Source organism: Impatiens glandulifera, chromosome 9 (genome assembly GCF_907164915.1).
Source record: "Impatiens glandulifera chromosome 9, dImpGla2.1, whole genome shotgun sequence".
Lineage (NCBI taxonomy): Eukaryota > Viridiplantae > Streptophyta > Magnoliopsida > Ericales > Balsaminaceae > Impatiens > Impatiens glandulifera.
In genome coordinates this window covers 10,338,796-10,352,485 of record NC_061870.1, presented here as the reverse complement: position 1 = coordinate 10,352,485, position 13,690 = coordinate 10,338,796, and the positions used below count along the sequence as shown (strand labels likewise).

The 13,690-nt window shown below is 40.4% G+C and overlaps 1 protein-coding gene across 1 annotated transcript; it reads left to right on the top strand.

Moving 5' to 3' along the window:
* Window positions 1–11,780: 11,780 nt before the first annotated feature.
* On the top strand, window positions 11,781–13,352 carry LOC124915810. The gene has a single exon (XM_047456564.1). The coding sequence runs from the start codon at window positions 11,781–11,783 to the stop codon at window positions 13,350–13,352; it is 1,572 nt and encodes a 523-aa protein (XP_047312520.1).
* Window positions 13,353–13,690: the final 338 nt, after the last annotated feature.

The following is a 13,690-nucleotide window of genomic DNA, read 5'->3' as shown; positions in this document are numbered from 1 at the left end:
TAAGTTATGGGATAAATGATAGAGGGAGTGACTCCCTACGTTTAGAAAAGTAGCGCCCTCTTATTCGTACTCCCTTGCAACTCGTCTTCTCTCCGCTTGAAACACATTATGCCGCAGGCTCTCTTTCAAAATTTTGCCCTCGTCTTCTGCTTGAAACTCATTATGCCCAAACTCTTCTTTGAAACCCTAGCCTGCGCGCCTCTTCGAAGAATCCATTGATCGGTAAATTCGAGCGCAATCATTATTTACTTCAGTGATCGCAAATCAAACGTATCCATTGATCGTAAACTCGAGCTCAATCGTTCTTTACTTCAGTTCAAATTGCAAATCGAACGTATTCTGTTCGACTATATCGTTCTATAATATCACAAATTGAACGTCGCTTCAAAATGGTAAACTCATTAATCCTTCTTACTTCAGTGTGATATTGAGTGATGTAGTATAACTTGCGACCTTCTTTATTTATGTTTATGAATCAGATAAACAAATGGTCATCAAAGATGTAAGAAGAACGAAGCGAAAAAAATTAAGGCAACGAAGAAGATGACATATTTAAAATTGAATGATAACAAATGTCATTCCTCTTAATGTTTTGAATATTCCATTCTAACTTATAATGTTTTGAATATTGCATTCTAACTTATACGACAGTTTATTTGATTCATAAACATGAAGTAAGAAGTTCACAAGTTACACTACATCACTCAATGTTGCACACTGAATTTTAAAGTGACGCAATTTGCGGGACTGAAGAACGATATAGTCGAACGAAAATGGAATAAGTTTGATTTGTTATTTGAACTGAAGTAAAGATAATTGCGCTCGAGTTTAACAATAATGGATACGTTCGATTTTCGATTTGCAATGGAGTAAAGAACGATTGCTTTCGAATTTACCGATCAATGGATTCTTCGAAGAGGCGCGCGGGCTAGGGTTTCAAAGAAGAATTTGAGCATAATGAGTTTCAAGCGGAAGACGAGCGCTAGGGTTTACAAGAAGAGTATGTGGCGTAATGAGATTCAAGCTGAAGACAAGTTGAAAGGGAATTCGAACAGGGGCGCACTTCTTTTCTAAATATTTTTTTATAATTTGTTTTATAAATTACAGTGTGGCATGCCACGTAGGGAGTAACTCCCTAGCCGTTGCCTTTTATCATTTCTCTAAGTTATGATGTTCATCTGAGTATCTAGATCCTTATTTATTTATTTATTTTTATTTTTTTATTTATTTTTTTATTTATTATTTTTTTTTTTTTGTTAAATATAGTAATTTTACTCTTAGAGCTAGTTTGATGGGTTATTTAAATGTTATAAAATTAAAATAAATATATTTGGGGGATTATTAGTTAAATTATCGTTTATTTATTTATATATATATATATATAAACGCTTAAGTTTAAAAGTTTTAGATTAGTAGGTTTTCGCACTACATCATACGACACTTTATGAGACAAAACAAATCGGGTTAAATAATTCGTTAACCCGCAAATCATACAATTGATTTACGGATTATGAAATAATATGAAGAGTCACCAACTAAAATATTATAATAAAGAAGATGAGAAGTCTTTTTAAATTAATTTTAAATTAATTTTTTAATTTTGATTAAAATATATTTTTTTTATCTTCCTTCCATAATTATTATTTGCACTATTATTTTAAAACTTTTTAAATTTAAAATAATTATACATTAAATTTTAAAAATACTTGTACCTTAATCTTTAATTAAAGTTTCTAAGTAATTTATTAAAAAATTAATTTTATACCTTATATAATTAATTAATTTTTCGATTCGAAATAATTTTAAGTTTAAGCGGAAGTGTAATGCTAGCTCTCTTTTATTCAAAAAATTTAATTAATTATTTTTATTTTATTCATTATATCTTTTATTTATTATTCCATTATTTTAATTTTTTTATTAATTTAATATAATTATATTTTAAAAATATTTTTACTTTATCTTTAATTCAAATTTCTAAATAATTTATTAAAAAATTATTTTTATACTTTCATTTCATATTTATTATTTGTACAATTAATACATTTTCATTTATTTAATATATATTTGATCTATTTTTCAATAACAATTGTTAGATAAAATTAGACCGGTTAATAGAACTTAACACAAATAAACCTTCCATGCAGGAACAAAGAACCAGACCAGTCAAAGTAACCAACCGGTTTGAGAAAACCAACCGATCAGATAAATGAACCGGTTAAGAAGCTCAACCGGTCAAACTATCAAACCGACCAGAAACATGACCGCTCAAAGAAGGCTGGAAACACCAGACAGCCGGTCATTCAGAAGCCAAAGCAATAACCGGAAGTCATCAAGTTAAGTCAAATGACCGACCAGCATAAGAAGATACTTCGGGTATCTGTTGAGAACGATACCAAAGGAACAGACTGAACATTGCCATATTCATAAAAGTCTGAGGACAGTCTGCAGGCTGCAGAAGACCGTCCTACAAGATCTTTCTACTTCAGGATAAATCAGAAAGGCAATCTTCCAAGTACAGACAACTGTCTAACCAACAGTCACCATATTGAGTAAAAGACAAACCTAGCAGATTTGTCTTACACACTAGAAGATCAGACCATCAAGTCTGAAAGGTTGACCGCCAGGTCTGAAACACTGAACCTCTGCTCAGCCAATCAAATTCAAGGAAGTGAAATATGACCGTTGGCATATTTCACCTATAAAAGGAGCAGCTGAAGAAGAGTAAAAGTGAGACACAAGAGATTCTAAGTGGGACACAATGAGCAATTAATTTACAAGTGATAAGATTGTGTTCTCTCTCTAGAAAAGACATAAGTGCTAAGTTGAAGTGTAATATTTACAATTTCGGTGTAAATTGTACGGGTGTTATCGAGCAGGAAATAAGTCTCGATCGGATTGTGTTTGTATTCCTTAGTGAATATCCTTCTCGCGGTTTCGAGAGGAAGGGGTGACGTAGAAGTTTTATCTCCGAACATCCATAAAAACCTGTCTTGTTATTTACTTTCTGCTGGTTATACACTCTAACCGACCTGTACTAACCTACCTACACCGCCTTAACCGACTCTACACCACCTAAACCGAATTACCAAGTTACAAAAACCGACCCATCAATCTCCAAACCTGTCCTATTCAAAACCGGTTCTGCCTATCCTGTAAGTGTGCTGCTTCAACCTGAAACAAACCTCTTCCGCGCTTGAACCTGGTTCAAGGGTTTGTGACAGTTTGTGTAGTATTGAAACCCCAATGTTAATCTCTAACCGGATTATTCACCATCCTTTGAGTGAGACGCGCTAACCGACTAACCCCGGTCCTCCAACCGCGACCTAGATCCTAACAATCGGTATCAGAGCAGTTAGTTTCAATTCTCAAGCAAGCATGTCTTTCGATAGGCCACCAATGCTAGAAGGTGACGACTTTGCCAACTGGAAGGCACGCATGCACCTACACTTAATCACCATGGATGACGAGATGCAGTTCATTCTGGCCGAAGGACCGATAATCATTGACAAGGACAGGAAGGAATGGACAGCTGAAGACAAGAGAAGAAATAACCTGGATAACCATGCCAGAAACCGGATCTCCAACAGTGTGGACAGAAACACGTGCTGCAAGATCAGAGACTGCAAAACCGCAAAGGAAACATGGGACACGGTTATTCAGATCTATGAGGGAAATGAAAGAACCAAGGAAAACAAGGTAATGGTGGCTACTCAGAAATTTGAAAGCATCAAGATGAAACCGGGAGAAACAATGAGAGAATACAGTGACCGGTTCACAGGTGTGTTAGACGAGCTAGCAACTCTTGGCAAGAAGTATGATAACAAGGAGGTCATCATGAAAGCATTAAGATCTCTTCCAAGTGCATGGGACATAAAGACAATGGTGATGAGGGAATCAAACTGCCTAAGTAAGATGAAACTACACGATGTATTCGAAGATCTTAAGGCATATGAGTTCGAAATGAGATCTAAGACTGAAGAAGAGGTTTCGGCTTCAACCTCAACCAGAGCACTGATCACATCCACAGAACCGGTTGCACCTGCACCAATCAGAACCACCGAACAATTCACCGAGGATGCCATGGCAATGCTTGCACAGAAATTTGGGAGGTTCATGAAAAGAAGCCAACCGACAAACTACAACTATGGTGATAAATCAAATGTAAGATGCTATAACTGTAACTGTTTGGGACATTTCAAGTGGGAATGTAGAAAACCGAGGAGGGATGACCGGAAACCGGATAATCAAAATAACCGAAATAACTACCAACAAACCGGTGAATGAAGTGTGGTTCAGAAAGCATTGATAGCCGATGATGGAAGAAGCTTATGGGCTCACAGTGACAGTGATGATGAACTCACATGCCTCATGGCAAATGAGGAACAGGTATTTGACTCTCCTTGTGAAGAATTTACTAAAGATGAGTTATATAATGCATTAAATGATATTGTAGCTGAGTATAAGAACCTACTAGCCATGTTACATAAGCAACTCAACTTTAGAGCCGACCCTATAGTACCCATTCTGACAGAACCAGAAACATCCATTCTAACCGAACCAGAGATCATAGAACCTGATGAAACCCCTACCTTAGAAACCGAGTTAGCACCTGAACCACCACTCAAGACCGAACAGTCTAGTGAACCAGTTCGAGAACTAACCGAAGAGGAAAATGCCCGCCTCCAGTATAAAATGGCCGCATATAAGAGATCTAGTGACATGGTAAAGAAGATGTGTAGCTATAAGAGACACCCTTTTTGCATGTTTGGTTTAGGTTACAAAAATGATAGATCCAAAAACCAAAAACCTGTAGACAAAGTAAGGTTTACAAAGGGTGACCTTCCTCTTATAAGTTTCATTAGAAGTTCCTTAACCGCTGAAGAGGAGTTGACCGCCTATAATACGACAGAAAAACTAACCTATGTAGGTCCAACTGATTCTGAGAAGTGGCTTGACCCTGAGAAAAGAAAAGCCAACCTGCTCAAAAATAGGAGAGCCAATCCTCAACCGCATAGAACAAACCAAAAATCACCCTCATTTAAGGCCTTCGTAGAAAAACCGAAATACCCAAAATCGAGTGCCAAAAAGACGGTCAAGACTTTAGCAAAGAAAGTTGTCCGGTTTGTCAAGGTCTGGATGCCCAAGGGACTAATCGCATGTGGACCCAAGTAAATGTGGGTACCAAATAGTTGTAAATATGTACATTTTGCAGGATTTAAAGAAACGGCTAGGAAACTCTGAATGGTACTTGGATAGTGGTTGCTCCAGGCATATGACCGGGAACAACAACCTGCTAACCGACATCAGAATAGAAACTGGTGCATTAATCACTTTCGGTGACAACTCAAAAGGTAGAACTGTGGGCAAGGGTAAGATTGTCCATGGTAACTTAACAATTGATAATGTACTCTTAGTTGAAAACCTACGTTTTAACTTACTAAGTATTAGTCAAAAGTGTGATGCTGGATATACGGTAGAATTTCTTAAACATGCATGCTTAGTTAAGAATTCTCAAGGTACCATACTGCTAACCGGAAATAGGCTAGGAAATATTTACAAGGTAGACTGGAAAACTAAGATAAAATACCCTGTATGCATGATAGCTAAGACCGATCAAACTTGGCTGTGGCATAAGAGACTAAACCATCTGAACATGAAAACCTTAAACTATATTCGCGGTAAAAAGTTAGTCGACGGAATTCCTGACATAGTATTTAACAAGGACAAGGTTTGTTCAGCATGTCAAATGGGTAAACAAACTAGGTCAACCTTTAAGAGTAAAGGACACATTCAATCTAACCGATGCCTAGATCTTCTTCATATGGATTTATTTGGACCAATTCAGGTCATTAGCCTAGGAGGTATGCTTTACACTATGGTAGTTATTGATGATTACTCTAGGTATACATGGGTAATATTTCTACCATCCAAACGTGACACCGCATCAAATTTGATCACACTGCTTAAACGTTTGCAAAATGAAAAATCAACTCGCATTAATAGCATTAGAAGTGATAGAGGTACCGAATTCACCAATAGTACCTTAACTGCATTTCTTGATGAATCCGGTATTAGACACGAGTTGTCTAGTGCTAGGACTCCTCAACAAAATGGCCTGGCCGAGAGAAAAAACCGAACTCTCAAGGAATCCGCACGGTCCATGATAGCCGATTCGGGCATTGCTCAAAAATTCTGGGCTGAGGCTATTAATACTGCATGTTACACACAAAACCGGTCTTTGATTAACAAATTTCACAACAAAACACCTTATGAGGTTTATTTTAACAGGGTTCCCAACCTTAAGTACCTTAAGATTTTCGGGTGTAAATGCTATATTCATATAAATGGTAAAACCTATCTTTCTGCTTTTGATGTAAAAACCGATACTGGGATCATGTTAGGTTACTCAGCAGTGAGTAAAGCATATAGAGTGTATAACAATAGAACTTTAACCATGGAGGAATCACTTCATGTTGTTTTCGATGAATCGGTTGAAAGTAATACTGCATCATGCTTTGATCTACACAACAGATTAGAAAATAACAATATTCATTCTGATGGTGAAGATGAAATTCCGGTCTTCAGGCGGTTTGTCCATGACCAGATGGGTAATGCTGAAACCCAGCCGGATCAAGCTGTCACACGACAGGAAGCTGACACTTCGGTTCAAACCGAGGAAATCGGTCGGTCTGACAATCCTGTTCAGCATACCGATATGTCTAGCCTTGATCAAGTAAACGGTAATTTGGTAGACATCCCTGAACCAAATTTCAAAAGAAACACTAAACATCCTCCTGAACAGATTATAGGTGACCTTTCAGAACCTGTTCGAACTAAGCGTCAAATTGTGGAGGAATACTTTAATTCCGCCTTTATATCCCAGATTGAGCCGAAAAGAGTAGATGAAGCATTGTCAGATCCGGATTGGATCTTGGGAATGCAAGAAGAGCTAAACCAGTTTGAGAGTAATAAAGTCTGGTACCTAGTCCCTAGGCCGAAAGATCAACCGGTCATAGGAACAAGATGGATATTTAGAAATAAACTCAATAAAGACGGGTTGGTCACGAGGAACAAAGCCATATTAGTGGCACAAGGTTATAAACAGGAAGAAGGCATTGATTTTGAAGAATCATTCGCCCCTGTAGCTAGGATTGAAGCTATTAGGATTTTTCTAGCCTTTGCTGCATTCAAAAACTTTAAGGTTTTCCAAATGGATGTTAAAAGTGCATTTTTGAATGGTGACCTACGTGAAGAGGTATATGTTGAACAACCACCCGGTTTCAAAAATACCGAACTACCCAACCATGTATACCGGTTAAACAAAGCTTTATACGGTCTAAAGCAAGCTCCTAGAGCCTGGTATGATACACTAACCGCATTTTTGTTAAAACATGACTTCACCATCGGTTCGGTGGATAAAACGTTATTTAAGTTTGAGAAGAAGGAACATATCCTACTTGTTCAAATCTATGTAGATGATATCATCTTCGGTTCAACCGATCCTAAGTTATGTGATAAATTTTCAACCCTGATGACTAACAAGTTTGAAATGAGTATGATGGGAGAATTAAGCTTCTTCCTAGGTCTTTAGGTTAAACAACTCGAGGAAGGAACCTTCATCAGTCAACCCAAGTACACTAAAGAACTGTTAAAGAAATTTGGGATGGATACATGCTCCTCAGCGGCTACTCCAATGAGCTCATCGGTCAAATTGGACAAAGATGATGAGGGTCAATCAGTAGATCTGACCGCGTACCGGGGTATCATCGGTTCTCTTCTATACCTGACAGCAAGTAGACCGGACATTCTATTTGCAGTCGGTGTGTGTGGAAGATTCCAAGCCAACCCAAAACAATCCCACTACACAGCCGCAAAGCGAATATTGAAATACCTAAAGGGAACACCTGACGTCGGCCTGTGGTATCCAAAGGATTCATCCTTTAACCTAACGAGTTACTTAGATGCAGACTATGCAGGTTGCAAGATTGATAGATAAAGCACCAGCGGAACATGTCCATTCCTAGGTGACCGGCTTGTTTCATGGCATAGCAAGAAACAAACATCAGTTGCCATATCAACCGCAGAAGCTGAATACTTGGCAGCCGGAAGCTGTTGTTCACAACTTCTTTGGATCCAACAACAACTGTAGGACTTCGGTGTCACAGCCGAAGAGTCTCCGATCTTCTGTGACAACACAAGTGCCATAGCAATCACCTACAATCCGGTTCTACACTCTAGAACCAAGCACATTGACATAAGACATCACTTCATTCGGGAACATGTCATGCTGAAGCATATCCGGTTGGAATACGTACCAACAGATCAACAAGTAGCCGATATCTTCACCAAGCCTCTACAGGAAGCTAAGTTCTCTCAATTAAGACTTACACTCGGTTTAACCGATATTAGTCAAATCATCCCTAAGAATGCTTAAAAGGGAAATCGGTTCGGACAGACAAAACCGGTAGTTCCTCCTAAATTGCCGGATTTCAAATCTTCCAAGGTATCTATGGAAGAACCGCCTGGTCTATCAGACAGAGTAAACTGACCGGTTACTTAGTGCATGCACCAAATAACCGCATCGGGACGAACAACTGATAATTGACCGGTTCGGAAATAGTTTATCTTAGATTATTTGGTCTTCGAACAAAAGTGGAATAATTATCTGTGTTTAAACTTATCTGTCCTGAAACATTGCCTTTTCAAAGTAAAATGGTCGCACCTAAAAAGACGTGAAGATTTGATATCTTTCATGGTCCAGGTCTATGACCAACATCCTAGGCTGTAGACATGCTTATTTCATGCAAAACTCTTTATCCTATGGTTAATAGACATTATCACCTGTGATACCTGGATAATAGGATCCTCTCTCCACTAGTATATAAGTTGAACAAACCTTAAACAAAACAATCACAAGCTGCATAACTCTTCCTGTCACTAAGACAAAATGTCTCAGTTTCCAAACATCCTTCAAGTGGATTTCAACTCTGCTCAAAGCACTGAGCATTATGAGGTATTCAAGATGATCAAGTCACTTGAAGATAATGGTCTCCAACACTTTCTAGATGACAAACATGTCATCTATTCTGAGTCTGTCCTGGACTTCTTTTACAACGCCAGGGTCTTTCGTGGTACTCCTCACTTTGACACCCACATCCAGTCAAAGGTAGGAGGAATCGTATTTGACTTTACCGAAAATGACTTTCCCAGATGCTTTAATCTACCAAAGCAGGGGCTAACCGATCTCAACATACCGACCGAACTAAAAGCCGAGATCTCCTTAGCCCTTGCCCGGTCAAGCCATCCAGTGAATGACCACGATGCTAAGTCACTATTGAAAGCTGAATACCAGCTTCTCAATGATGTAATCGGTCGAGGCATCCTAGGAAGGGATGTGACCAACACATACTGCACCGCTGCCTTCAACATGATGGTTGCTATAACTACTGGCACACTAGTCAATTGGTCGAGGGTACTGTTCGACGTCCTAATCTGGATGATTAGCGTTCAAACAGTTGGCCTCGTCCCTCAAATAAGATGTCTGCTTCTAGAGCTTGGAGTTCCAACATGCCCGAGGGAAGGACTGAACCAAGCACAAGTACTTACCAAGGAAGTTACCGACTCTTTCTATGAGCGGTTTGAGAATGCTTGGAAGAGGAGGAACCGTCACATCCACTCCAACGGTCACACTAACTCAAGCGGATATTAGGTCACTCTTTCCTACACCCGGTCATTTTGCTGCACGCACCGGCTGTATCTCTGTTCAACTCCCTTATGATCATTTCGGCTTTATCTATGTTCTCTTCGGTCTAGTCTAGGTTATCTTCGATTTCAATCAGTTACTTTTCAGTTTGTTGTTACATCAGTCATTAATGAAAAGTAACATTTAATTAATGATGTAACCCCCAACTACATGAGTAACTACTACCCAACTAACTTGGTTACTTTTCAAATAAATACCTACCTCGAGCTCCACAATCGGTCAAAAGTATCCTCTTCCCAATACACTTTGGAAACATAAATATTCTCTTCTCTAATAAGACAAAACTGACATTTAATGCTGATGCTTTCCCTTCAAAACTGGATCTATATAAAGAGACCTTTCCTAATCAAATTAACACATCTCAAATCATAAATCTCTTGAACTCCTTCTCTATCTACTAGCAAAGTTTGAATCATGCCTAGCCGAACTCTACCAAACTTCCTAAGCATTGATTTTGACTCATGCCTTGAAATCAATGATCATGAAACAAAAGAGCTATTGTTTAAGTCTCTCATTGACACCGGCCTTCGAACTTTTCTCGAAGAATCCGATCCAATACTTCTTGAGGATGTCAAGACCTTCTTTAGAAGTGCTTGCATCAAAAAGGGATTGCATCATCAAAAATCAAAATCGAAATGTTTGGAGGGAAAGATTCCCGCCAACATATCCCGCCAAAAGCTCCCGCTCAAATTTCCCGCCTCTGACTTGGAGCCCATTGATTGCCGCCTCTTTGTTTACCGCCCTTAGCTTCCCGCCCACTGATTGCCGCCTTTTAGCTTTGAGGGAAAAATCCCGCCAAAAGTTGATGGGACGGTTGGGCTTCCAGACCGCGCCTATAAAAGGGGTCCTTGGCCATTTCATCTTTCCCTTACGCGAAACAGCTTTCTCTCTCTAAGCTCTCAAACTCTCTCACATCGGTTATTCTCCTGTTCTCTCAAACTCTCTCAATCATCAACAATGGGTCGTGTTTCGGCTTTGTTCAAACATATCATTCAGGTGGTATTTTGAGGAGATCAGACAAAACGGTTCGGTTCCCGCAAAGGAAGTTCTTTCCCGGATTTCCGAAGCCGGACTCGAGTATTTTTTAGGCGGTCCTTTTGTTCTCTACAGAGAAGCGGTTGAAGAATTCTTCAAAACCGCATCTCTCTCTGGCGACAAAATAACCGCAACTGTTGGCGGCAAGCAATTCGATATAACCGAAGAGTCGGTTGTGGAAATCCTACGTCTTCCAACAAATGACCGCAACGCTTCGATGGAACTAGACCCAACAACTTTCGAGGTGGCTTGCCAAATTCTCTCGGCAACCGGGGCCCCTGTAAAAGTATCCGGTAAGAAGTCATCATTGCGGCCGGAATATATACCGCTCTGTGACATCTTCACTAAGTCGGTTCAAGCTAGAGGTGGAAATTTCGACAACCTCACCAAGGCCAAAATCGAGATGCTTATCGGTTTACTGGACGGTATAAAAGTTAACTGGGCGAAGGAGATTTTTAACAACCTGAAAGACATGGTGAAACCGGATTCTGCCCGGTCATGGGGATACGCCATCCCTCTTGGGAAGATCATGCTCCACAACAACATTAACACCGGTCCTGGTGTTCTTCTCTCATCGAGCAAGATAATAAGATCCCGACAATTCCTGGAGAAGAAGCAGTCGGCCCCCGGTTCTACAGGTGGCCGAAGGAAGAAATCTACCGCCAAGACACCGGCTTCGGTAAAAGAAAAGTCCAGACGCAAGGATAAGGAACCAATAGTATTCACGAAACCGCGCTCAGAAATGCAAGATGAGGAAGACTCGGCTTCCACGTCTGACCGAACCGGCTCGCAGAAAACCGATGACAATCCATCCGATATAGAAGAAGGATCAATTGAAGAGGAACAATGGGCTACAAGTCTTGACAATGCCGGTGCGACCGCAAGCCTTGAAAACACCGATGCCAGTGCAGACGGGCGTGGGGAGGAAGAGGTTACCGTTGACAACGACTAGAAGATGACCGAAATTATAGTGCGCAGAATCATGGAGGAAATTGATCTGCGAGCTCAGGCGGCTGCTGAAGTATACAGTGAGTGGTTGGGTTACCGGTGCAACAAATTCTTCAAGCATATGCTACCGGGCCTAACCGATGGACAAAGTTTCAGAAGGCTGAAGGAGATAAAAGAAGACGTCATCAGCCTGACAAACGCCGAGAATCTTAACGAAGCCATGGACCGACAGGCATTAGTAGTACCGCATGCTCGGCTACAAAAGCTAACCGTACATATACGAAAGCTTTCAGAAAGGTGTGTTGCGGGAACACCGAAGGCTAAATTACAACTCTTGGTGTTGGATAAGCTTGAGATAAAGAAAGGAGAATTCGCTGAAGAGATAGGGCGGCTTGAAGCGGTGCACAGACAGCAAGATACAACGCACTCTCCGCGTCCTGAGACTGATGACGGTCAGAATCCAGGAAATACATCTCATCTGGCGGATCCGGTCATCAACGAAACCGACGAAGGGACAAAGACTCCTTTCACCGGGCCACTTGAAACCGATCAACCTGAGGACTCAGAACCGCCCGTCACAGAAGAGAAAGTCAAGACTCTTATTAAAGAATTGGTCAAAGACGCGGTTAAATCCTGGAAGAAGAAAGCTAAGGGGGTCGCGGTTCAGGCATTCCAAATGGACGAAACAACGAGGGATAATCTTGTGAAGGCAGATGCCCAGATCACGGAGATCGAAGTTAACTACCGTGACGACACGGTTCTGCACAACGATCATCTTAAGCGAACCGAGGACTTGGAAGCTACAACCTCGAAGATGGTGGATGACTTGAAACGGTTTCAAGGGGAAACCGAGCAACGGCTTACAAAGGTCGGTGAAGATATGGGGCAGTCAAGCACCGAAGCCGTTTCAACACTCAACAGAGTCATAAGCCTCGAGGAAAAGAATGCAAGTCTTGAGGACCGAAATACCAAGCTTGAAGCCGACCTTAGGGCGGTCACCGAACAGGTGACTGAGTTGATAAATGCCAAGCTTAATGCCGATACATCGGTTGAGAAAGCAAACGCTCGAGCGGCTAAGGACATTCAGGATGCGCTGGACGAAGAAACGCGGAAAAAAAAGGAAGCACCGCGATTGACTGAAGAGGAATTAACTGTACGCACACAAAAACTAGCGGCCAGAAATCCGGCACTTGCAAAGTCCATAGCAGCTCAAGTGGCCGAGGATGCAGAACGGTTAAATACAGAAAAACAAAGGCTCGCCGATTACGCAAAGGCTCACAAGAAGACCAAGGCGGCTTCCTCCTCTTCGGTTCCGGCAAAACGAAAAAGGAAAATACCATCACGGAAGGTTCAAGTAGCCGGGATGCTGGAAAGGATTACCGAGACGATTATTGAAACTCAACCGAACCCAGCTATGCACACCGAGGATGAAATCGAAGAAAATCTCGAGCCGCGAACTACAAGACAGCGAGTTCTCAATGCGGTTCCAATCAGCACGGTCGGTCAACCGCAAACTGGAGGATCATCTTCAAGAACGGCTCAACCGGATGAGGAACAACCGACCGATGACATGATGAAAGACTTCATGCCATCCGAATTAGAATAGGGGCTCTCTTTTCTTAATCTATGTTTATTTCGGTGTCTATATATATAATATTTTCCCCTTTTTCGGTTACTTCTATATATATAAAGTTATTTTTGAAACCGGCCTATACTTGCATTCTTACATGGTTTTGATAATTTTAAATAAAATAATCAAAAAGGGAGAAATTGATAAGATAAAAGATGATAATTTTCCAAAATTTTTCTCAAAATTTTTCCAAATTTTTTCGAAAAATTCTCCCAAGTCAGTTTCAAAAATCCGGTCAAATAAAGAACCGACCTACGTTTGCAATCTTACATGATTTTGATAATTTTAAATAAAATAATCAAAAAGGGAGAAAT